General features: G+C 42.4%; 2 protein-coding genes across 8 annotated transcripts in view; one reads left to right on the top strand and one right to left on the bottom strand.

Moving 5' to 3' along the window:
* The window catches only part of BRAF (B-Raf proto-oncogene, serine/threonine kinase), a 228,796-nt gene extending 220,974 nt beyond the window's left edge, over window positions 1–7,822 (top strand). For 3 of the 6 annotated variants that reach the window (XM_053609374.1, XM_053609371.1, XM_053609370.1), the window contains one exon: window positions 790–2,143. In XM_053609374.1, coding sequence (XP_053465349.1) covers window positions 790–812 — 23 coding nt within the window. In that variant the 3' untranslated portion in view covers window positions 813–2,143. Of the gene's footprint in view, window positions 1–789; window positions 2,144–2,913 lie in introns of those variants that run through there. The other 3 variants (XM_053609369.1, XM_053609372.1, XM_053609368.1) reach the window with 2 other exon arrangements.
* Window positions 7,823–10,612: 2,790 nt separating this feature from the next.
* NDUFB2 (NADH:ubiquinone oxidoreductase subunit B2) lies at window positions 10,613–21,316 on the bottom strand. Of its 2 annotated transcripts, none has more exons than XM_053609379.1 (4): window positions 21,173–21,316; window positions 15,498–15,642; window positions 13,071–13,173; window positions 10,613–10,693 (listed from the first exon to the last, which is right to left on the bottom strand). In XM_053609379.1, exons 1-3 carry the CDS (start codon window positions 21,268–21,270, stop codon window positions 13,099–13,101), a joined length of 318 nt encoding a protein of 105 aa, XP_053465354.1. In that variant the 5' UTR covers window positions 21,271–21,316; the 3' UTR covers window positions 10,613–10,693; window positions 13,071–13,098. The 2 variants fall into 2 exon arrangements, with proteins under 2 accessions (XP_053465354.1, XP_053465353.1); XM_053609378.1 differs by having other exon boundaries at window positions 13,075–13,173.
* Between the last annotated feature and the right edge of the window lie 1,621 nt (window positions 21,317–22,937).

The following is a 22,937-nucleotide window of genomic DNA, read 5'->3' as shown; positions in this document are numbered from 1 at the left end:
TCGAGCCTGGCCCGGGCCTGCTAAACAACAATGACAACTGCAACCAAAAAACAGCTGGGCATTATCTTGGGTGCCTGTAGTCCAAGCTACTCAGGAGGCTGAGGCAAGAGAATCACTTAAGCCCAAGAGTTGAAGGTTGCTATGAGCTGTGACACCACAGCACTCTACCGAGGGCGACATAATGAGACTCTGTCGCAAAAAAAAAAAAAAGAATCACTTATGCTGATAATTATGTTCAGTAATGTGCCTATGTTTAATTTTTTGGTAGTTTAAAAGGTGAAATTCATAGAAGAGGGACAGTCAAGATTTTCTTTCTCTCTGTCAAATGTGTAATGTGGACTAATGATGTGACCTAATTTTGAAAAAGGATAAAATTTCTTCCTCTCCCTTCCTAATATTAGTTTTCTAATAATATGATAGGTGAAATAAGTTGATAATTCAGGAGGGGAAAGTATTCTACAAATTGATATTACTATTTTATAATTAGTTTCTGAGAAATTTTGTTTGTTGGAACTGTTTTCAGCTTGATCAGAACCATAGCACATAAAACCTAGCTGGGGAATTATCTTCAGACTTGACATTTATAATAATTGGTGTCACTGAACCATATTCTACGTATATAAATTGGGTTCTTTTATGGGTTTCATCCATTTTTGTTTTAAATTAGTGATGTTGCTAGATTTGTAGTATATAACTAAGTCACCTTTCAATGATGAGGTTCAAATGAGACTTTTCTGTCTCTGCATTGGGATAACTTTTTTAAAATTAGCTCTTGTCCTCCCCCTACAGGAGAATTTGCAGCCTTCAAGTAGCCACACCATCATGGCAGCATCTACTCTTATTTCTTAAGTCTTGTGTTCGTACAATTTGTTAACATCAAAACACGGTTCTGTTCTCAAATCTTTTTTTAAAGATACAAAATTTTCAATGCATAAGCTGATGTGGAACAGAATGGAATTTCCTATCCAACAAGAGAGGGAAGAATGTTTTAGGAACCAGAATTCTCTGCTGCCAGTGTTTCTTCTTCAACACAAATACCACGTGCATACAAGTCTGCCCACTCCCAGGAAGAAAAAGGAGAAACCCTGAATTCTGACCTTTTGATGGTCAGGCATGATGGAAAGAGTCTGCTGCTACAGCTTGGGCGATTTGCTATGGGAAGTCTGCCAGTCAACTTTGCCCTTCTAACCACCAGATCAATAAATGGCTGATCATCTGATGGGGCAAATTTCAATCACCAAGCATTGTTCTCTTTCCTATTCTGGGATTTTGTTGTGGCGCTCTTTCCCCTAGCCACCACTGGTTAATTTCTGAGGGATGGAACAAAAATGCAGCTTGCCCTTTCTGTGTGGTGTTTGTTCAGCCCTTGACAAATTTTATCAAAATGGAGCTTTTTTATTTAAGTGGAGGATGAACGGTAAGGCGAAGAAACATTTTGGTATAGAAGAGAGGGGCACGCTGCATCCTCTTCCTGACCTCCTGGGTCTCTGGCCTTTTGTTTCCTTGCTCACTGAGGGGTCTGCCTAACTAAGCAGGCTGGACACTGCCGGCACACATGCCTTCTTTTTCATTGGGTCCAGCAATGAAGACAAGTTTTGGGGATCTTTTTCCTCCACAATGTAGCAAGTTCTCAGGAAAATACATGTATATCTTCCTCTTACGCTCTTCCAGTCACCAAGTACGTACGTGGCTACTTTGTCCAGGGCACAAACTGCCATGGCAGCATCTAACTAAAGCCTACAAAACTGCTTAATAACAGTTTTGAATGTGAGAAATTTATATAATTTAAATGTAAGGTACAGGTTTTAATTTCTAAGTTCTATTTTTATTAAAAAAAATAATTTTCAGATTGAATTGGAATAAGATAATAATTCCCACCAGAATTATATATCTTGAAAATTGTATTTTTGTTATAGAAACACCTTTTAAAGAAAGGTCATTATCCCTTTCTCTACCTAAATATGGAAAGTCCTAGCATAATGACAAATAATTTTTAAATTAATGGTACTTGCTGGATCCACACTAACATCTTTGCTAATAATCTCATTGTTTCTTCCGACTTATTCCTACATTACATCCTACATTCTCTTTCTAATCTTTTACCTAGAATGTGCAACCTAAAATAAAAATGGTGGTGTCTCCATTCATTCTCTTCCTTCCTTTTTTCCCAAGCCTGGTCTTCAAAAGGTTGGATAATTTGGCAGCTGAGTCCCAGGCAGAGAATAGAGCCATTTTAGGAATATTGGGGCTTTGGGACCATGTGGGAAGCCTACGGTCAGTTGCTTTTATAGAAAGAGCTGATGTGGTCTTAAGAAACTAAATCTTTCTTGTCTTTGCACAAGTGGAAAATATAACCTAATCATAGCTTCCCATGGCCTTTATCAAAGGGTAATATAAATCATAGTAGTGACTCTAGATGTACGTGTATTAATGACAAATTAATGAAATTACCTCCCTGAGTCTAGAATCAGGATAAAGGAATGTTAATCAAATCAGATATATTTAACCCAGCCACACTGTTGCTAAGAATCTAAAAGAAATTTGGGCCTAAAATAAATCAGGGGATTAGGTATTATTGTTTAGAAATGTCAGATTGTAACTCCTAGCCTGCTACCTGTATCACAGCTTACTAAAAGTTCACTACCATAAGATGATTTTTGCTAAAATACCCATATTTGGAAGGCCTACTGAATTTTTCATGGGACTTGTGAAAAGTTATTCTAGCAAAATGGAAAAGAGCCCAAAGTTATTTGTTTAAAAAGCAATGTGTTTCTAAGTCTTACATAAGCAGAGCAGTGTTGTCCAGAATTCAGAAATCATAAAGATGGAAATGATCGTGCTGATCATCTTCTGTGTGTGCTGCTGCCTCTCATGGAAAGCATTGGTTATTTTTCTTTTTTAATATGTCTCTAGATGCTTTTAAACATGGCTGTGTTCCCTTTACCAAGATTGGCTTAAAGTCTGCCTCGGTGAAGAGTGCTGGGCTTGAACCACAGGCATGTGTCCATTCCAGGTCCTGCTGCGTGGCGGGCAGGGGAGCCAGTACGGTGAGGGAGGAAGCTTAGCATTTGAGTTTTCTAAACAAAATTCAGGTAACGCGCTTTTTCTTCCCTTTCATTTTATAATATGTTGCTATCTCATTTGAAAAGGGGGAGCAGACTTGATCTCAAATGTAGCTGTGCCCAGAAGCTAGGCTCAGGGTATTCAGAAATTGTTATAGAGATCTTAAAAAATAATAAAACTTCCTTTTCTTCCTTTTTTCTATCAGATAGTTTTTTCTCTAGTTTAGAAATGATGTATGAGTTGTATTTGTTTTGGGGTTTTTTGATGCTTAGACTACAGATAGACTTGAGCTCCTAAGAAAATAGAAGGAAAAAAATCCTTATTTGTGAAAAGCACTTTATGAGCAATTTGTGTAGACAGTATGTGGCTGCTTCACACTGATCATCTTTTAAGGTTGTTAGAGTCTTGTCTGTAAAGTGCTGCAGTGCCTTCTGTAGTATATTTTATTTTTGGGTAGGATGGAGAAGCCTTCTGAAAAATTTGAAAGCAACTGTAGAAGATGATTTTTAAATATGTAGTATTCCTGATGGATTTTTTTTTTTATCATTAGAGTCTAGGACCTAGATTTTTACCACTCAAATAATATTGACAAAAAAAGTAGTCTATAAAAGGGATTTGTGAATTTAAATCTAGTATGATTGTGTGTTCTTATATGCACCTTAAAAGAACATTCTGTCTAGCTGTCAAATTCTGGTTCCTCAACATCTGTCCCTGATTGTATTTGAGATCTGATAGGACATACTTGGGCATCCTAGAGGATAAAATCCCGTATACATTGTATGTGTTATATTTAGGTTGGCGTTGGAGAAGAGCATTATATAAAAAAACAACGTAAGAATTCCACACCATCAACCTGAAATTTTGTAAATACCTCTAGCTTCTGGTATGGTGTAGTCGCAGCTCTTTCATCACACCATGTCACCTTGTATTCATCAGGCAGTGTCTTAAGCTGCTGTATGCCCCACATCAGATCTCACCTGTTCCCACTGTACATCCACCTCACCAGCTGCTTGCAAACCTCATCTCTAGCTTTAGTTCGAAACACGTTGCAGGGTTCAGGCAACCTCTTCAAAAAACTACCTCCTCAGAATGAGGTAATGAATAGTTATTTATTTTAAAATAGGAAAAGTCAGGAGCTCTAGAACATGAAGATGACTTAAGATTTTAACTTTTTTTGTGTACTAGCATTTGAGCACTCTCATTTTGTCCTAAAGGGCATTATACATTTAAACAGTAATACTGTATAAAAGTGTAGTTCAGAGTATCTGAATGTTGTTGAAAGTGGTGCCACAATCTGGTTAGGGGTATGTTTCAGAATCTTAACCTTAAGTCAGTTGCATGAAATTAAATAGTTACAGTATCACTTTACTAACAGTGATGTGATTTTAATTTCCAGTAGGCGTGGCAAGACAGTACATCTTCATTGTTAACCATGGCTTTGTCACATGCACAGATATTTACATAGAGAGACTGCCCAGCTAAGAGGGTAGAATGATTACCCTTTTGCAAGATTCTCTTCTTGGTCCAAGTTGGCATTGTTAGTGCTAGAATGTCAGCATCTTGAGACTAGCAGATTCCCATCTTACAGCTATAAAAAACCACAGCCAGAGATGGAAAGTTTACTGTAGGAACAGCAAATAACTTACAGGTTGTATATTGAAATGGTGTAGGTGAGGCTCTAGAAAAATACCTTCACAATTTGCCAAATGATTTTACTGTGCCTTCATGATGCAATAAAAAAGCTAAAATTTTAATAGAAATCAGTGATTTGTGAAGAGAACAGCCACTCTGGTTTAACTCAGCTGTGTTAATATTTTTTAGAGTGCAATTTAGACTGCAAAAGATAAGTGCACTAAAGAATTTATAGCCAAAATCACATTTAAAAATGAGAACAGGTAAATTTTCAGTGAACAAAATTATTTTTTTAAAGCACATAGTCCCTAGTATAGATGTATTTATCACATAGAGCAACTAGGTTGAAAATATAGTTAAGTGACATTTCTAGAGAAACTTTTTCTACTGTAGGTTCTTCAAAGCATGGAACTTTTATACAACAGAAATGTTTGACAGAAATTTCAAGAAACTACTGTAGTTTAGAGTGGAAGTACTGTATGCTGGGCAGCGGTCATGTATTAGTGAGAAGGGGAAATTACAGTATAGGACAGAATCTGATGTTATCAGTTTCCAGAATACTGCTGCCAACCTAGACACTGATTTTTCAGAGTTTCAAATGTAAACTTCCTCCCAGCACTTGTTTGCAAATGAAGCTGGACTGCACAAGTACTCCTGACGGTGCATTGCGGGGCGGAGGTCTCGAGACATCCTTTCTGACCTGGCCGGTGGGTGTAGCACTGGACATAATCCATGGTATGGTTCTTGTATCTTGTTTCACTTCTCACCGTCCCTAAGACAGTCAATGTACTGTTGCCAGTTTGTCCTTGAGATGTTTTATTGAGATGTATTACTGATGCCCATGGGTAGCTGAACTCCAGAGGAGGTTAGTAGCATCTCTGCCTGCAGAGGCAATAATGATTTGTAGATTGGCCAGAGGAGAGTGAAGTAGCCGGTGTGTTCGTGGTTCATGTTGCTAACTCTGGTAAAACTGGTTTGTGTTATATTAGCACAGTAGACAAAGTAAGCTTTGTTATTTCCAAATAACCTATTTTTACTTCTATTTAGGCAAAGGCATTAAAATTTAAATTCAACTCTAATTTTTAGTAATTGTGGGAAAGATAATCAGTGGTTCTTTTCAGGTGTTTTTAAGGTGGAAGAGGACAAACAAGTCCTAAAATCCTACATTATGGTAACAGGTTGTCCCCACCTCAATGAAGTAATTCAAATAGATCCTTTTATTTCATCGTCCACAACTTCAAATGTTAACTTAGTTTTATTAATTACTAAATCAATTCCTTTAAAATGTTACTTTTATTTAGCTGTTTTGACTAATTGCAATATGATCAGTTGTGTATGAGGACACAGCCATTGTAAACCAGTGTATCCATTTTTGTGGTGCATTTTTTAAAATAATTTTGTAGATTGAACTACTTTGAAAATAACTAAAATGTTTATTCATGTTAGTATTGAAAAAAATTTGTGTGCAAACCATCTGCTTCTCCTGGCAGGCTGAATACATTATCCAGGACCCATGAGGGCTGGTTCTCACCTATAGTACATAGGTGTGCAGAAGGGCAGCAAAAAAAGGCTCTGTTTACAGGGGTTGGAATGGGGGTCATGATTAAGTTGCTTGGTTCCAGTTTTGTTTTGAAAATTACCCTGTTGTGTTTGTGTATTTTTGAACCAACGTGTTTTTAGTAGAGTATGAATTGCATAGGACGAAACTGAAGACTAGTATAAGCTACAAAGCTCACAGACTAGGCACAGATGTAGGAGAATGTAGACCAAAATGGGGTGAGGTAGGAGTAAGTCTGGGGATAGGGAAAAGTTAATGTGAGGGTGGGGAATAAACTATTATTATCAGAAATGAAATGTAAGAGTGCAATAAGAGTGCTTTTTATTCTAAGCTGTGAACAGTTTTTTTAAAAAAAATCATTCCTTCCTAATACATTTCTGTATGTTCCATAGCTGATTAAAACCAGCTATATAAACATAAAATGCCTTTTTATTCATGTTGATTACCAACATAAGTGGCTAACCTTTGTCTTATTTATCTTCCATGTTGTATTAGTTTACATACGGGGCGTATGTGTGTATGCTGTACCCTTTTCCTTCCTCACTTGAATATGCTTTCACTGAGTCTTCTGTGTTTTCTTTGGCCATGCCACATGGTTGAGCTAGTCTCAGACGGGCCTTCATGGTATCACCTGATTTGAAGGACTGTATCACAGTGATATGTATTTGTGGTAATCTCATTTGTTGGTTGTATCTGATCTTTTCCTCACACAGCAATTGCTGTTTTTCCTAAGATATGATTGTGCAACTGATCAGGGGATTGAATTTTATCATTCATCAGTAACATGTCTCTTTGAACTCTATTCATTAGTTGTGATTGCTTTTTTAGTATAGACCAAGAAAAAGGAAAATCTTGCCTCTTCATGTATTCCTTGGTTTGAGGACAAGTCTCCTGTAAGGGAGAGGAAAGGGAAATGTCTCATGTTCGAACTGCAGTGAATTAATGGCTCCTGTTTGACCACTCCAAACCTGATGGCAACTCACGTACACATTCCTCTCTTCTCTGTTACTGCCAAAGGTTTGGATTTAGTTCACTTCAGTTCCATTCAAGCATGGAAAAGGTTCTCACGGAGTCTGGGGTGTGCCCAGTGAAAAGATGGGGACTTTTTAATTGTCCACAGACCTCTCTATACCTGCTTTGCAAAAATTATAAAGGAGTAACTATTTTTAAAGCTTATTTTTCAATTCATAAAAAAAAAAAGACATTTATTTTCAGTCAAATGGATGATGTCTCCCTCTTGTTCCTTAATCCTAAATGTATGCTTGAATCTTTTTTTTTTTTTAATTCTTCTCCATACCCACTTCCTGACACTTTGGTTCTCTTTCCTGCTCAGGTCCCTTCATTTGTACTTTGGAGTTTTTCTGATGTAAATTTGTATAGTGGAAAATATTGTTCAGTTTGGATAGAAAGCATGGAGAATTAAATAAAAAAGATAGCTGAAATTCAGATTGGAGAAATTTATTTCTGTGTAAAGTTATTTAAAAACTCTGTATTATATAAAAGGCAAAAAGTTCTATGTACTTGATGTGAATATGCGAATACTGCTATAATAAAGATCGACTGCATGGAGAAGTCTTTACCAAGATTATTTTTCTAGCACTATTTATTATATTCAGTAACAGAAGTAGTCAGCAGTTTTGACAGTTCTTCCAGGAAATGGAAGGACTGAGAAATGTACATTTTGTTTCATATGTAATGTTGATTACTGCTTGGTGGGTAATAAAGTAGTTAACTTCTACGATTCATGCCTGGCACATTATACATGCCATACAACTTGTAGTGGTTAACCATCTTTTGTCAGGTATCGGTTGACAACCCTCAAATATTTCATGATGTTGTGACTTGATACATCCAGTCAGTTTCAAATGGCTGCTCTCTGTATGGTTCATGTGGAGTGCTCTGGTTTAGTAATTGAAAAGGGTGTTTCTCTGCAGAAATTCACCGTGGAAGTCTATTTTCTCCGATTTCTGGCACAACTTACATTTTCTGTGTAACAAAGGATACGCACACTAATGTACGCATTTGAAACTATGCACTCCTGTTGTCTACTCCATTTTTTAAAATGCTGGTTGACGCAATGATTTCATGCATTCCATTTCATGACCTGAAGTTTCATAAACACCTAGAGTATCTTCAGACAAAATATACCAAATTACTAGGCAAAATTTCCAGAAGAGAGGTAAATAGTTTTAAAACTTCAGTTGAGGTTCGGCACCTGTAGCTCAAGCGGCCAAGGCACCAGCCACATACACCAGAACTGGCAGGTTCGAATCCAGCCCAGGCCTGCTAAACAACGACAACTACAACCAAAAAATAGCCGGGCGTTGTGGCGGGTGCCTGTAGTCCCAGCTACTTGGGAGGCTAAGGTAGGAGAATCGCTTAAGCCCAAGAGTTTGAGGTTGCTGTGAGCTGTGATGCCACAGCACTCTACCCAGGGCAACAGCTTGAGGCTGTCTCAAAAACAAACAAAAAAAAAACTTCAGTTGAAAACCTTATGTCTGAATATAATATGAATGAACAGAAGAGTCTTCAAGAGGACACACATTTGAGGAATCTGGTTTCTGGTCTTCACACCCCTCATTCCTCTCCCTAAACATAAAATGCCATCAAGACTCACCTCCTATTACTTGAAACACAGAGGCAGGAGAATCGCTTGAGCCTAGGAGCTCAAGGCCTACCTGGGCAACATACTGAGACCTCTGTCTGAGAAATAAAATGTATTTTAAATGCTTTCAAGACTTCAGAATTTCTGGCTGGGCGTGGTGACTCATGCCTGTAATCCTAGCACTCTGGGAGGCCGAGGCAAGTGGATCACCTGAGCTCACGATTTGAGACCAGCGTGAGCCAGAGTGAGACCTTGTCTTTAAAAATAACCAGGTGTTGTGGTGGGTACCTGTAGGCCCAGCTACTTGGGAGGCTGAGGTAAGAGAACTGCTTAAGACCAAGAGTGTCAGGTGGCTGTGAGCTGAGCTGTGACAACATGGCACTCTACTAAGGGCAACAAAGTAAAACTCTGTCTCAAAAAAAAAAAGACTTCAGTATTTCCTCTGAAATTGCAGTTTTCTTATCTGAAAAATGTAATTCTATAATATAAACATTATAGGCCAGGCCCTGCGACTCACACCTGTAATCCTACCACTCTGGGCAGCCAAGGTGGGTGGATAGCTTGAGCTCATGATTTCGAGGCCAACCTTAGCAAAAAAGCAAGACCCTGTCTCTACTAAAAATAAAAATAAAATTGAGGCAAAAGGATTACTTGAGCCCAAAAGTTGGAAGTTGCTGTAAGCTATGATGCCATAGCACTCTACCCAGGGCAACAGCTTGAGACTCCATCTCAAAAAAAAAACAAACATTATAGCTCATCTTCTAAATAACCTTCATACATGATTGGAACAGTAACTGTGGCCATTTTTTTAAAGATTATAAGATGTTCTCCTCAAGAGTTAGCCCCGAATTATGGATGCTTTAGTTTATCATGAAATTCTATTACGCAGAACTCTACCACACTAGCTCTTCTGAAATTGTTTTATCAGGGGCTGTGATAATTGGACCTGAGTTATAAAGTTATAGACTCTTAAAATGTTACGGAAGAAAGAGTTCTCAAATAATATCATCCAGGTCCCCTCACATCAGTTACAGAACATGAAGCCCTGAGGGAAATGACTCACCTAGGCTTATGTAGCCAGGACTCAAAATCAGTACTATGCATTCACTGTATATATATATATATGTGTGTGTGTGTGTGTGTGTGTGTGTGTATAAAACAATTTTATAATGAGATTTGGATAGAAACATATGTTGACTCCATGATACTAAGTTTGTAGCTGGAGGGCGGCACCCATAGCTCAGGGGGTAGGGTGCCAGCCACATATACCGAGGCTGGCCAGTTTGAACCCAGCCTGGACCAGCTAAAACAACAATGACAAATGCAACAAGAAAAATAGCCAGGCACTGTGGCAGGCGCCTGTAGTCCCAGCTACTTGGTAGGCTAAGGCAATAGAGAGACTCTGTCTCCAGGAAAAAAAAAAAAAAAAATTTTTTTTTTCACATTAACTGTCAGCGTGATATTTGCTAAGGAGGGGGTGTACAGCACTGTAGTTAAATGTGAGCTTTGTGATCCTAACCTCACCACTTGCCAGTGTATTATGCTAAGCAAGTAATTTCATCTTCTTGAGCTTCTATGTTCTCATTGATAAATGGAACTACTGCCTACTTAAGTCCAGAGTACCTGTGAGCATCAGCTGAAAGGCTCTGGAAACCACTTAGCACAGCAGGTGAAGCAAAAAAAAAAAAAAAAAAGAAAGAAAAGAAATCCATACATGGCAGTTGTCATTATCAAAAGCATCATAACTCCATTCCTCATTCTTGACCAAACCATTTAATTTTCAACTTTAATGTACAACACGAAGTCTGTAGTATCTTGAAATTCTCACCTGGCTCCTGCAGGAAAACAGAAAGCTTTAAGTACTTCACTAATTCAAATCCATAATTCTTGCTTATTCAATTATTCAAGCATTTATGAGAGAAGCCTTGTAAAGGAGATAAATAAAACCACCCTTTTCTCAGAAGATTTACAGTCCAGGCATTAAAACAAAATATTTACACTTATGTGTGGGAATTACAGGAAAGTCTGAGGGAAGATGGGAAGAGATTAGTGTTGGCAGACAGGTTATCATCAAGTGAATAGGAGGCCAGGTAAGGACCAAGACTTCTGACTGTCCTACACAAAGCTAACAACAAAATAAACTATGTTAACAGCTAAGTGCCTGCCATTTGGTGACATTCTGTCCCACCTCCTCTCTCCTCCCTACCAACCTCAAAAACTACTGTAATTTTCATGTTACTAATAATTAAAATTATAATGGCAATACTAATCGTATGAATAGTATGATTTTTTTTTTTTTTTTTTTTTTTTTTTTGTAGAGACAGAGTCTCACTTTATCACCCTTGGTAGAGTGCCGTGGCGTCACACAGCTCACAGCAACCTCCAACTCCTAGGCTTAGGCGATTCTCTTGCCTCAGCCTCCCAAGTAGCTGGGATTACAGGCGCCCACCACAACGCCCGGCTATTTTTTTGTTGCAGTTTGGCCGGGGCCGGGTTTGAACCCACCACCCTCGGCATGTGGGGCCGGCGCCCTACCCGCTGAGCCACAGGCGCCGCCCATGAATAGTATGATTTAACAGGAATACTTAATTATCACATAATGCAAGGCATTTTGAATGATGATTATTTTAAAAACACGTTATGGCCAGGGGTGGTGTAATTACTCCTGTAATTCTAGCACTTTAGGAGGCTGAGGCAAGAGGATCTACTTGAGGGCAGGAGCTGGAGACCAGCCTGGGCAGCATTGTGAGACCCCATCTCTAAAAAAAAAATTAAAAAAGGAATGGGCGGCGCCTGTGGCTCAGTCGGTAAGGCACCGGCCCCATATGCCGAGGGTGGCGGGTTCAAACCCAGCCCCGGCCAAACTACAACCAAAAAATAGCCGGGCGTTGTGGCGGGTGCCTGTAGTCCCAGCTGCTCAGGAGGCTGAGGCAAGAGAATCACTTAAGCCCAGGAGTTGAAGGTTGCTGTGAGCTGTGTGAGGCCATGGCACTCTACCGAGGGCCATAAAGTGAGACTCTGTCTCTACAAAAAAAAAAAAACAAAATTAAAAAAGGAAAATCAGCCAGCTGTGCATGGTAGTACATGCCTATAGTCCTCGATACTCGGGGCACTGAGCCAAGAGGATCCATAAGCCCAGAACTTTGAGGTTACAGTGAACTATGATCATGCCACTATACTCCACCTTGGGCTACAGAGATTGTGCCACAAAAAAAGCATTTTAAAGGAGAATGTCTTAACCCCTGAGCATTTTGTGGGGAAAGGGAATCCTCCTGGTACCTGCCTTTTTTTTTTTTTTTTTTTTTGAGACAGAGTCTCACTTTGTCGCCCTTGGTATAGTGCTGTCGCATCATAGCTCACAGCAACTTCCAGCTCTTGGGCTTAGCCAATTCTCTTGCCTCAGCCTCCCGAGTAGCTGGGACTACAGGCATCTGCCACAATGCCCGGCTATTTTTTGTTGTAGTTTGGCCGGGGCCGGGTTCGAACCCACCACCCTTGGTATATGGGGCCAGCCTTTTAAAAGAAAAACTCTTTTGACTTCCTGACCTAGAAAATAAAAGGGCCATAACCCTTCCCTGTTAAAGATACAATTTCCATACAGTTACCTATAGTAGTACTCCCATATACTGGGATCTTTCCATTTAAACACTGGGGGTAGGACATACATTTTTGCAATTACACACTACAAGCTTCCTATCTATCTTGTTCGCTACTGTATTCTAATGTCTGGCACAGAACAAGTCTCTCTCTCTCTCTCTCTTTTTTTTTTTTTGTAAAGACAGAGTCTCACTTTGTCGCCCTCGGTGAGTGCTGTGGCGTAACACAGCTCACAGCAACCTCAACTTCTGGGCTTAGGCGACTCTCTTGCCTCAGCCTCCCAAGTAGCTGGGACTACAGGCGCCTGCCACAATGCCCGGCTATTTTTTTGTTGCAGTTTGGCCAGGGCTGGGTTTGAACCCGCCACCCTCGGCATATGGGGCCAGCGCCCTACCCACTGAGCCACAGGTACCCTCCAGAACATGTCTTAATATGTCTTTGCTTAATGGATGGATAAATGGGACCCTAAAATTGTAAACTAAATTAGGAAAAAGACATGGTGATTAACTGTGCTCCATGCTTTTTCAATATGCAGTTTAAGACCATAATGGGTACAAAGTACACATAAACATTTATGATAAAAGCAAAATATAACTTAAAACACTCTGGGCATACCTACTTGCAAAGAGTCAAGTCTACACTTTTAGTCTTCATCATCAGGAAGGATACCTAATTCTTCATCTGTCCACTGGGAAGGATCTGGATATGGAAAGTGACCCTGGTGACAACCATTTAAGAGGGAAAAAAGTCAAAAATTTATATTTCATGCAACTGGTTACATTTTTTCCTTTTTTTTTTTTTTTTTTGTTCAGACAGAGTTCTACCCTATTCCCTGAGCAGAGCACAGTGGCTTTATAACTCACTGCAACCTCAGACTTAAGCTGTGGGCATCCTGCTGCCTCATCCTCCAGAATCCACTGAGATTACAGGTGCTTGCCACAGCAGCCAGCTAGGTTTTTCTTTCTTGATTTTTTTTTTTGGTAGAGACAGAGTCTCACTTTATCACTCTTGGTAGAGTGCTATGACGTCACACAGCTCACAGCAACCTCCAACTCCTGGGCTTAGGTGATTCTCTTGCCTCAGCCTCCTGAGTAGCTGGGACTACAGGCGCCTGCCACAATGCTTGGCTATTTTTTTTTTGGTTGTTGCAGTTTGGCTGAGGCCAAGTTTGAGCCCACCACCCTCAATTATATGGCACCAGCGCCCTACTCACTGACCCACAGGCACTACCTGGTTTTCATTTTTTTTTTTTTTTTTTTTAATGAGTCAGGGTCTCACTCTCGCTCAGACAAGTCTCAAACTCCTGAGCTCAAGCAATCCTCCCACCTCGGCCTTCCACAGTGATGGGATTACAGGCATGAGCCACCACTCCTGGCCACTAATTAAATTTTAAAAGAAACCTTGGGAAGAAAAAAAACATGATACAGCTGTCATGTACACAGCCCTTGAAATACCACAGGAACAAATTTTACTTTAACTGTTTGGTGGCCTAATCATTCTGCAAGCTACTCATAGGTTCCACGGCCTGAATTATAAAAGCCTCCCAATTTGGATGTACCACCCTAAGCCAAGAGCATGTGTTTGTGATGGAAGGCAGGGGGAAGTGAAGGCAAAAGGCTTCAAAGGTGCCCCAATCTTAGCAATGTCTTGAAATCCTGGCAAAATATAAATGTTTCAAGATCTCTTGTCATTACTGCTTTAGACTGGGGAGCCTCGGGTGGACAGCATCATCCTTAATCCTGATCTCAGGAATATCTGGCTATATCATCATCTCCTACCCAACAGCCTTATTGTATACCTGTCAACTGCCCCACAATGACACAGTGGCACTGTAAACATTACACAGCTCCTTCTGAGGGACAAAAGCACAGAGAAGTTCTAAGAGAAATGAGGCATTAAAAGCTTGTATACTTGGGGGCAGTACCTGTGGCTCAAAGGGGTAGGGCCCCGGCCCCATATGCTGGAGGTGGCGGGTTCAAAACCCAGCCCCAACCAAAAAAAAAAAAAACTGAAAAAAAAAAAAAAAAAAAGCTTGTATACTTGGCTCAGCGCCTATAGCTCAAGCGGCTAAGGCAACAGCCACATACACCAGAGCAGGCAGGTTCAAATCCAGCCTGGGCCTGCCAAACAACGACGACAGCTACAACCAAAAAATAGCCGGGCATTGTGGCGGGTGCCTGTAGTCCCAGCTACTTAGGAGGCTGAGGCAAGAGAATCACTTAAGCCTAGGAGTTGGAGGTTGTTGTGAGCTGTGATGCCATGGCACTCTACCCAGGGCAACAGCTTGTATACTTTAAGACCCCTAGATAAAAGAGCCCAGATGGAGACTCCCGAGAGAGTTCTTTAGTTCTTTCCCCCTTCCAGAAGCTCTGATGCTTTTTACTTCTTCTGTATTCCTTTATAACTTCTAATAAAAGTCCTATCTTACCATTGGGGACAGCGGAGAGGGGGAGCTTGTATACTACTTAAATTTAAGCTCTTTATTCTGGAAACAAATCCAAATTTACTAAAATTTAGAGTATTCTGAATCAACATGGAGATTTCAATGTGTTAAAGGTATAACATCCTAGAGAACAATCTGCAAATGGAATAAAAACCCAGTTGAGGAAAATGACATGTTAGAATGTCATCAATAACTAACTTCCTAAGACAAATTCATCCCACCCAAACCTGGGGGACCTCCAGACAAACCAGAGGCCAGTCATTATTTAAAGGAATTTAAGTATGAAACTTAACCCACTGATCAATGCCTAGTTCAGAGGGTAAAAGAACTAGTTTCTAGTCTCACTTCAAATACAGCAACCTAACAGAAACCATAAGACATGGATCACCTAAAATGTTCATCCTCACATAAAAAAGGTTAGAAGATAAAATGTTTCATTAAATAACAGGATTCCTGGATATACACATGTACAATATGGTGGTGAGGAATATATCCAGACAGAAAAACAGTTTACAACACAAAAATATATAAGCTAAGCCATTAATATATCCTCCCTCCCCCTACCCCAAAAAGGACAAGAACTATTCTCTTGCACTCACCAACACAGCTTCTGAGTCATGCCAAAAGCGCCAGAGAATCCAGAACCACATGGTTGCGCTGAAGGTCTCACCCAGGACTACCTGGTACCTGGTCAGCTGAGGAAACTGTCTATACCGGGGCTCAATATGCACACCACCTCCAGCACTGTAGGACAAGATGAAATGGTAGGCAACTTGATGCATTTTCAAAGTATTAAGTCATACAAAACATTTTAAGTTATATCTAAAAAACTAAGCTGACATTTCTCATCTTCTCCACAGAAATACAGAGATTCACAATCCCTTGAAACACTTGTTTCTCATTAAGCTTGCTAAATGTAACAGCAAAAACTAGCCTAAAATAACAAGAAGCTAATTATGGTTTTCGATTGTTATTTTGCACCAGAAATACAAATGTGTCAATCATGAGGTGCAAAGGTTTTGGCTATAGGATTATGAATATGTAGTAGGTCATTTATTCAAAAAAATAAATCAACAAAGTAATTTTATTCTGGTTAGCCATCTACTTGGAAGGAAAATTATGTCCTCTGCATTATAATCTTTATTAAAGACAAAACCCAGAAAACTGGCACCTGTAATCCCAACTATTCAGGAGGCTTAAGCAAGAGAAAATCACTTGAGCACAAGAGTTTGAAGTTGCTGTGAGCTATGACACCAGACTACCTGAAGTAGGCAGGCCATTAACTGTGGCACTAGTTACCAGGCAAAGCATTTTATAAGCAATATCTCATTTATTTTTTATGCTTTTTAGGTATTTTTTTTTTTGAGACAGTCACACCATGTTGCCCTTGGTAGAGTGCTATGCAGTCATAGCTCACAGCAACCTCCAAACTCCTGGGCTCAAGTGATTCTCTGGTCTCAGCCTCCCAAGTAGCTGGGACTACAGGCACCCGCCACAACGCCTGGCTATTTTTAGAGATGGGGTCCCCCACTTACTGAGGCTGCTCTTGAACTCTTGAGCTCAAGCAATCCATCCATCTCAGCCTCCCAAAGTGCTAGGACTATAGGCATGAACCACTGTGCCCTGCCACTGTCTGAATTTCCCTAACAACCTTATGAAAAAGTGCCTATAATTACAAATGTTTTACAAATGAGGACAATGAAGTACTGTCAAATGGCAAAGCCTAAGCTCTTGCCTACAGACACATACCATTAATAATTATCTCATTTTATGAACTGAAGATATAACTCAATTAGAATTCTACTGGACACAGTCGCTCATTCCTGTATCTCAGCTACAAGGGTGCAGAGGCAGAAGGATTGCTTGAGCTCAGGAGTCTGAGGCTACAGTAAGCTATAATGACACCACTGCACTTCAGCCTGGACAAAAGAGCAAGACACTGACCCTGTCTCTTTAAAAACAAATTCCAATCAGCATGATAAAAACCAACGTTACCATGCTCAAATAAAATTCCACTTGTGTGTACATATTTATCTAATATATAAAACTTTTATTTGGGGGGCAGCACCCGCGGCTCAGTGAGTAGGGCACCAGCCCCATATACCGAGGGTGTCGGGTTCAAACCCAGCCCCGGCCAAACTGCAACAAAAAAATAGCCGGGCGTTGTGGCGGGCGCCTGTAGTCCCAGCTGCTCGGGAGGCTGAGGCAAGAGAATCACCTAAGCCCAAGAGCTAGAGGTTGCTGTGAGTCCTGTGACGTCATGGCACTCTACCGAGGGCGGTAATGATACTCTGTCCCTACAAAAAAAAAAAAAAAAAGAAAACTTTTATTCGGAAGTCTCTAAAATAATTATAGATTATATGATAGGTGTTTATTCTTTTTGGAGACATTTGTATACATACATACATATGTGTTTGTATCCAGGCCGGGTTTGAACCCACCAGCCCCGGTGTATACAGCCAGCACCCTGAGCTATGGGCGCCCAGCCAATATGTATCTTTTTTTTACACTGACCAAACATTACATTTAACAGCTTCCATCAAACATGACCACTTTACAACCTGAAGAATATAGTATATTGTTTCTATAATGTCCTCATATATTAATTATATTTAGCAGTATTTATTCAGGATCTGTGCATATAGATATTCTGTTATGTAAACAAACCATGCAAGATAATTCAACATAGCATAATGATAGCCTTCCTCTTATTAATAGATTCCAGATACAACCTAGGCATAGTGTCATCAGTAAAACTTATTAAAATAAAATTTGGGGCTGGGCGAGGTGGCTCACACCTGTAATCCTAATACTGGGAGGCTGATGGATTGCCTGAGCTCACAGGTTTGAGACCAACCTGAGCAAGAGTGAGACCTTGTCTCTAAAATACACCTTGTCTCTAAAAATAGCCAGTTGTGGCAGGCGCCTGCAGTCTCAGCTACGTGGGAGGCTGAGGCAAGAGAATCGCTTAAGCCCAAGAGTTTGAGGTTGCTGTGAGCTGTGACACCCCAGCACTCTACCAAGGGTGACAAAGTGAGACTCTGTCTCAAAATAAATAAATAAATAAGATTTGGGTAAGGCTGGGATTGTTGTTCAAATCCATCTCAGCAACTCTCCACACTGCATTCTTGCTAAAGTGATGTCGTTTTTAACTATGACTTAAAGTAGGCAGGCCATTAACTGCAAGGTGAAAATCTTCTTGAAAAAAGATTTAAACGACCTCAATTATAGAAAAGGAACAGATCACACAACAATTGCTATGATTAAGGAATGCAAAGATTCAGCAAATACCTGATTAAGTTATGTTCCAAAACAGGCTGTTAATGGCACTGTAACAAACTATTAACAGACGCCAAGGCCAGGCACAGTGGCTAAGGCCTGTAATCCTAGCACTCTGGGAGGCCGAGAGGTGGATTGCCTAAGCTCAGGAGTTTGAGACTAGACAGAGCAAAAGAGAGACCCCACATCTACTAAAAATAGAAAAACTGAGGCAAGAGCATCTCCTGAGCCCAAGAGTTGGAGGTTGCTGTAAGCTATAATGCCATGGCATTCTACCCAGGGCGACAGCTTAAGACTCAAAACAAAACAAAACGAAACAAAAAACAGAAGCCCGTCCTCAGGTAGATTTGTACCCAAATCCAAACTATGTGGGTTAGACCTGGTTCAAACACCCCAAGCCAACAACTTAAAGTGATCTTGGATTGATGGCACCCTTAAGAGGCTAGGAGAAGCAAGATTTCAAAGAAGTTCCAGAGAAAATGAGCTTGCAGTCAAAAAATAAAAGCAAACATGACATTATGAGTGAGCCCCATAAGGAAGAAACTGAATGAAATAGAAACCTGTTTTTTTTTTTTTAAACGTGACACAAAAATTCTAGGTTTTGGCCAGGGCGAGGTGGCTCACGCCTGTAATCCTAGCACTCTGGGCTAGGCTTCTCAGCCTCCGAAGTGGGTGGGACTACGGAAAGCCTATCACCATGTCCAGCTTTTCTTTTTTGTGAGACAGAGTGCTGTGAAGTCATTGCTCATAGCAACCTCCAACTCGGGCTGAAGCAATTCTCTTGCCTCAGCCTCCCACAGGCTCCTGCCACAACTCTCAGCTATTTTTAGAGACGAGGTCTCCCTCTGGCTCAGGCTAGTCTCGAACTCGTGAGCTCAGGTAATCCACCCACCTCAGCCTCCCAGAGTGCTAGGATTTCAGACGTGAGCCACCTCGCCCAGCCTTAATTTTTTTTTTTCTTTTTTTGATAGATATGGAGTCCTGGCTCACTATGTTCCCCAGCCTGGTCTCAAACCCCTGGCCTCAAGCTATCCTCCCACCTTGGTACCCCCAAATTGCTAGTATTACATACCTGAACCACAGCCAGAGCCAAAAGTTACAAAAGTACAAGAGTCTCAAGCTGTCATCCTGGGTCGAGTGCTGTGGCATCATAGCTCACAGCAGCCTCCAACTGTTGGGCTCAAATGATCCCCTTGCTCAGTTTTTCTATTTTTAGTACAGACGGGGTCTTGCTTTTGCTCAGGCTAGAGTCTGGAAGTTCAAGCAGTCCACCTGCCTCAGCCTCCCAGAATGCTAGGATTACAAGCGTGAGCCATGAGGCCAAAAGTTACAATATTCAAACATAAATCTGACCACATTACTTTCCTGCTTTAAAGCATCCAAAGGCTCCCAGTGACTCTTCAAATAAAATCCCCTGTCCTCCAAGGCCCTCCTTAATTCAGCATCAATTCAACTCTCTGACCTGTCTCCACTACCTCTCCACTTGCTGCCTCCTCTGTTTGGGAGGCTCTTCCCATGAGGTTTGCAGATCCCAGTACAAATCAAATTCTCCAGTAGTCCCACATCATCCCAGGTACAATATTCGCCATTCATTAATCCTTTGCTATACTCTTCTCATGCCCCTTAACAGTACTAAAAACGTTTTTCTACTGGTTTCAGTCTTCTCCAGACTGTAAGGAAGTATCACACGCTGAAATAAGTGTGAAGGGAGTGGCCATAGCTCTCCAATCTCCTCATGCAGAGTGGTCAAGGGCTATTGCTGGTGGCTCTCTACCACTATCTTTATCCAGGTCATACGGGGCTTTCCTTCCTGCCACCTCACATTTGCCCTGGCTCTAGATTCTTAATTGATGTGGGACTTGCCTAGGCAAGTCACTCCTACAATGTTGTAACAACAGTTAAATAATACATGTTTGATCCTTACTAGGGTCCAGTAGCTGTTTTAAACACTAGAGAACAAATGATTCATTTAGTTCCCTGGAAAGAGACCTTATCCCTACTAAATGGATAAGGAAACTGAAGAGTTTAAGAAACTTTGCCAAGGTCACACAGCTAGATTGCCGCGACGTGGGATTTGAATCTGGCCATTTGGAGACACATTCTCTGCGTGGTCACCTCCACTCTCGAACCTTAGAAAACTGAATCCTCGCCCTGCAATAGAGTGATTTTTAACAATTTAAAGCTGGCCACATGACATCTCTGATTAAAATTTCCCAGCAAGGGCTCGGCACCTGTAGCTCAGCGGCACCCCAGCCACATACACCGGGGCTGGTGGGTTCGAACCCGGCCGGGGCCTGCCAAACAATGACAACTACAACAAAAAAATAGCCGGGTGTTGTGGCGGGCGTCTGTAGTCCCAGCTATATGGGAGGCTGAGGCAAGAGAATCGCTCAAGCCAAAGAGTTTGCGATTGCTGTGAGCTGTGACATCACAGCACTCTACCAATGGCTACATAATGAGACTGTGTCTCAAAAAAAAAAAAAAAAAAAAAAGGTGGCGCCTGTGGCTCAACAGAGTAGGGCACCGGCCCCATATGCAGGAGGTGATGGGTTCAAACCCAACCCCGGCCAAAAACTGCAAAAAAAATCCAACAAGCTCAGTCACCTGTGTCCTAACGTCCTCAGCCAGACACGCGGACCCTCGAGAGCCCCTCCCTGTGCCTCGCCCCCTGCCTCACTCCAGATGTCTCCGCATCCGCGCGGTTTAGGCTGCTTCCTCCGCGGGCAGCGCGCTCGGCTCCAGCTCAGCCGGTCCGCACATCCGCGTTGACTCTCCCGAGAGCAGGCGCCCCGGGACGGCGCGACCCCACATGCTGTGTCCTGTCTGCCGGGCCAGCCGTCTCCCGCGCCGCCTCCCGGAGCCCCACGGCGCGCGCGCTACAGGACCCAGCCGGCCGCGAGCGCCCGCTCCCGAGGCCCTGTCAAGGTGAGCGCGTCCCCCAGACCGGTGCTTTCGGCTAGAAGCCGGCAAAGCCCCCGTCCCAGCCTAAACTCACTGGCGGACTCCACCTCCTCCAGCCGCCGGCGCGCGGCAGCCTCTGAAAAGGCGGCCTCCAACGCGAACGAACGGTGCCAGGAGAGCCACAGCCGACATGCTCGCCAGCGTCCCGACGACCGTCCCAGGCCGCCCCGGCGCCGTGACGTCACTTCCCCGCGCCCCGCCCGCGACGGGGAGAAGCGGCCGCTGCGCGGGTCTCAAGTTAACCTTCAAGCTTTTCCCTCCTGCGGCGCTGCCGGGGGCGCGCCCATTCGGGCTTGCAGGGTCGCGTCGCCTCTCCGGTGCAGCGGCCGTTTCAAGGCTGCGCTGACAGGCGAGCTTCCGGCGGGCTCAGGCGTGGGCTGGAAGGGGCCCCGCGCTCGCTCTGGGCCGGACGCGGGCCCACTTTGGGGGCCGGCTCTCGACTCGGCCTGGTCAGCCCCCCGGGCGCTTCTCTCTGTGAGCCTCTCTTTGTTATGCCTCTGCCGAGAAACTACACTAAGTCCAATGTTCCTCCCCGCGTTAGCTGAGGTAGACACTGTTTCCAACCTGCACCTGCCACTCTGCGCGCTCCTCCTGTATTTACTAGCTGAACCGGTGGTCCTTCCCAAAGTAGTCCCTTCTAAGTCCTCCTTGGAGAGGCTTACAGCGGGGTCTGGAAAATCCTCATTGTTGTATTGTTCTGCAAACTGGAATTTGGTTACTAATCAGCAGCCACAGGTTTCCAAATATCAGTACCTAGAGTGGTGCTATCAGAATTGCCTGAGGAGCCCAACCACTGTTCTAAGTCTGGGATAGAGCCAAGGAATCTGCATCGAGAATGGTACCACCACCACCCCCCAGGCTACAGTGCGTGACGTCACAGCTCACAGCAACCTCAAACTCTTGGGCTCAGCCTCTCAAGTAGCTGGGACTACAGGCACCCGCCAACAATGCCCGGCTATTTTTTAGAGATGAGGTCTCGCTCTGTCTGGCTCAGACTGATCTCGAACCTGTGAGATCAGGCAATCCACCTGCCTTGGCCTCCCAGAGCACTAGGATTACAGGCGTTGAGCCACCACGCCCGGCCCCTCCCCTGGACCTTTCTGAACCAGTCTGTGCACCCCTGTTCTCCTGCCCTCCTAACTTTCAAGTGGTGTGTAAACTAGAGAAGAGCATCCACTATTTTCTGGATGAAAGCTGACTTTCCAGTTGTTACGCAATAGGTGGCTTTCCCTTGGCTACCTATTCACAAGTTACCCTTTCTAGTGACATCTACAAACTACTAAGATATAAAGTTCATAAACTCTAAGAACAGGGGCTTTCCACCCTTCCTGGGGAGCCAGCTGCCCAAGCTACAGAGCAGCCCTGCTCCCAGCAAAAAGCAAGGCCATGATTCCAAGGCCACAGGAAAAGCATAGCTTAAATTTAAAAAGAGCATTAGAGGGTGGCGCCTGTGGCTCAAGGACGCCGGTCCCATATGCCGGAGGTGGCGGGTTCAAACCCAGCCCCGGCCAAAAAAAAAAAGCATTAGAACTTGGGAGTCTGGTGATCTAGAGTTCAAACCTCAGCTCTGCTGATTATTAACTCCATGAATTTGGACAAGTCACTTTACCTGTTGAGGCCAGTGCCCCCTCATCTGAATATGAGTTATTTAAGATACTACTTAGCCCACAGCATGTATGCAAATTTTTATTCCCTAGTTATCTCTTCCTTCCTGGTAGGAAAGTGGTTGAGGTGAACTGAAATTCATTCACCCTTGTCATCTTCCTGACTGAATTATAAAAAAAATATATATACATATA

This window comes from Nycticebus coucang, chromosome 11 (genome assembly GCF_027406575.1).
Source record: "Nycticebus coucang isolate mNycCou1 chromosome 11, mNycCou1.pri, whole genome shotgun sequence".
In the NCBI taxonomy this organism is placed as follows: Eukaryota; Metazoa; Chordata; class Mammalia; order Primates; family Lorisidae; genus Nycticebus; species Nycticebus coucang.
The sequence above is the reverse complement of the archived record's forward strand: the minus strand, read 5'-3'. Positions and strand labels throughout refer to the sequence as shown.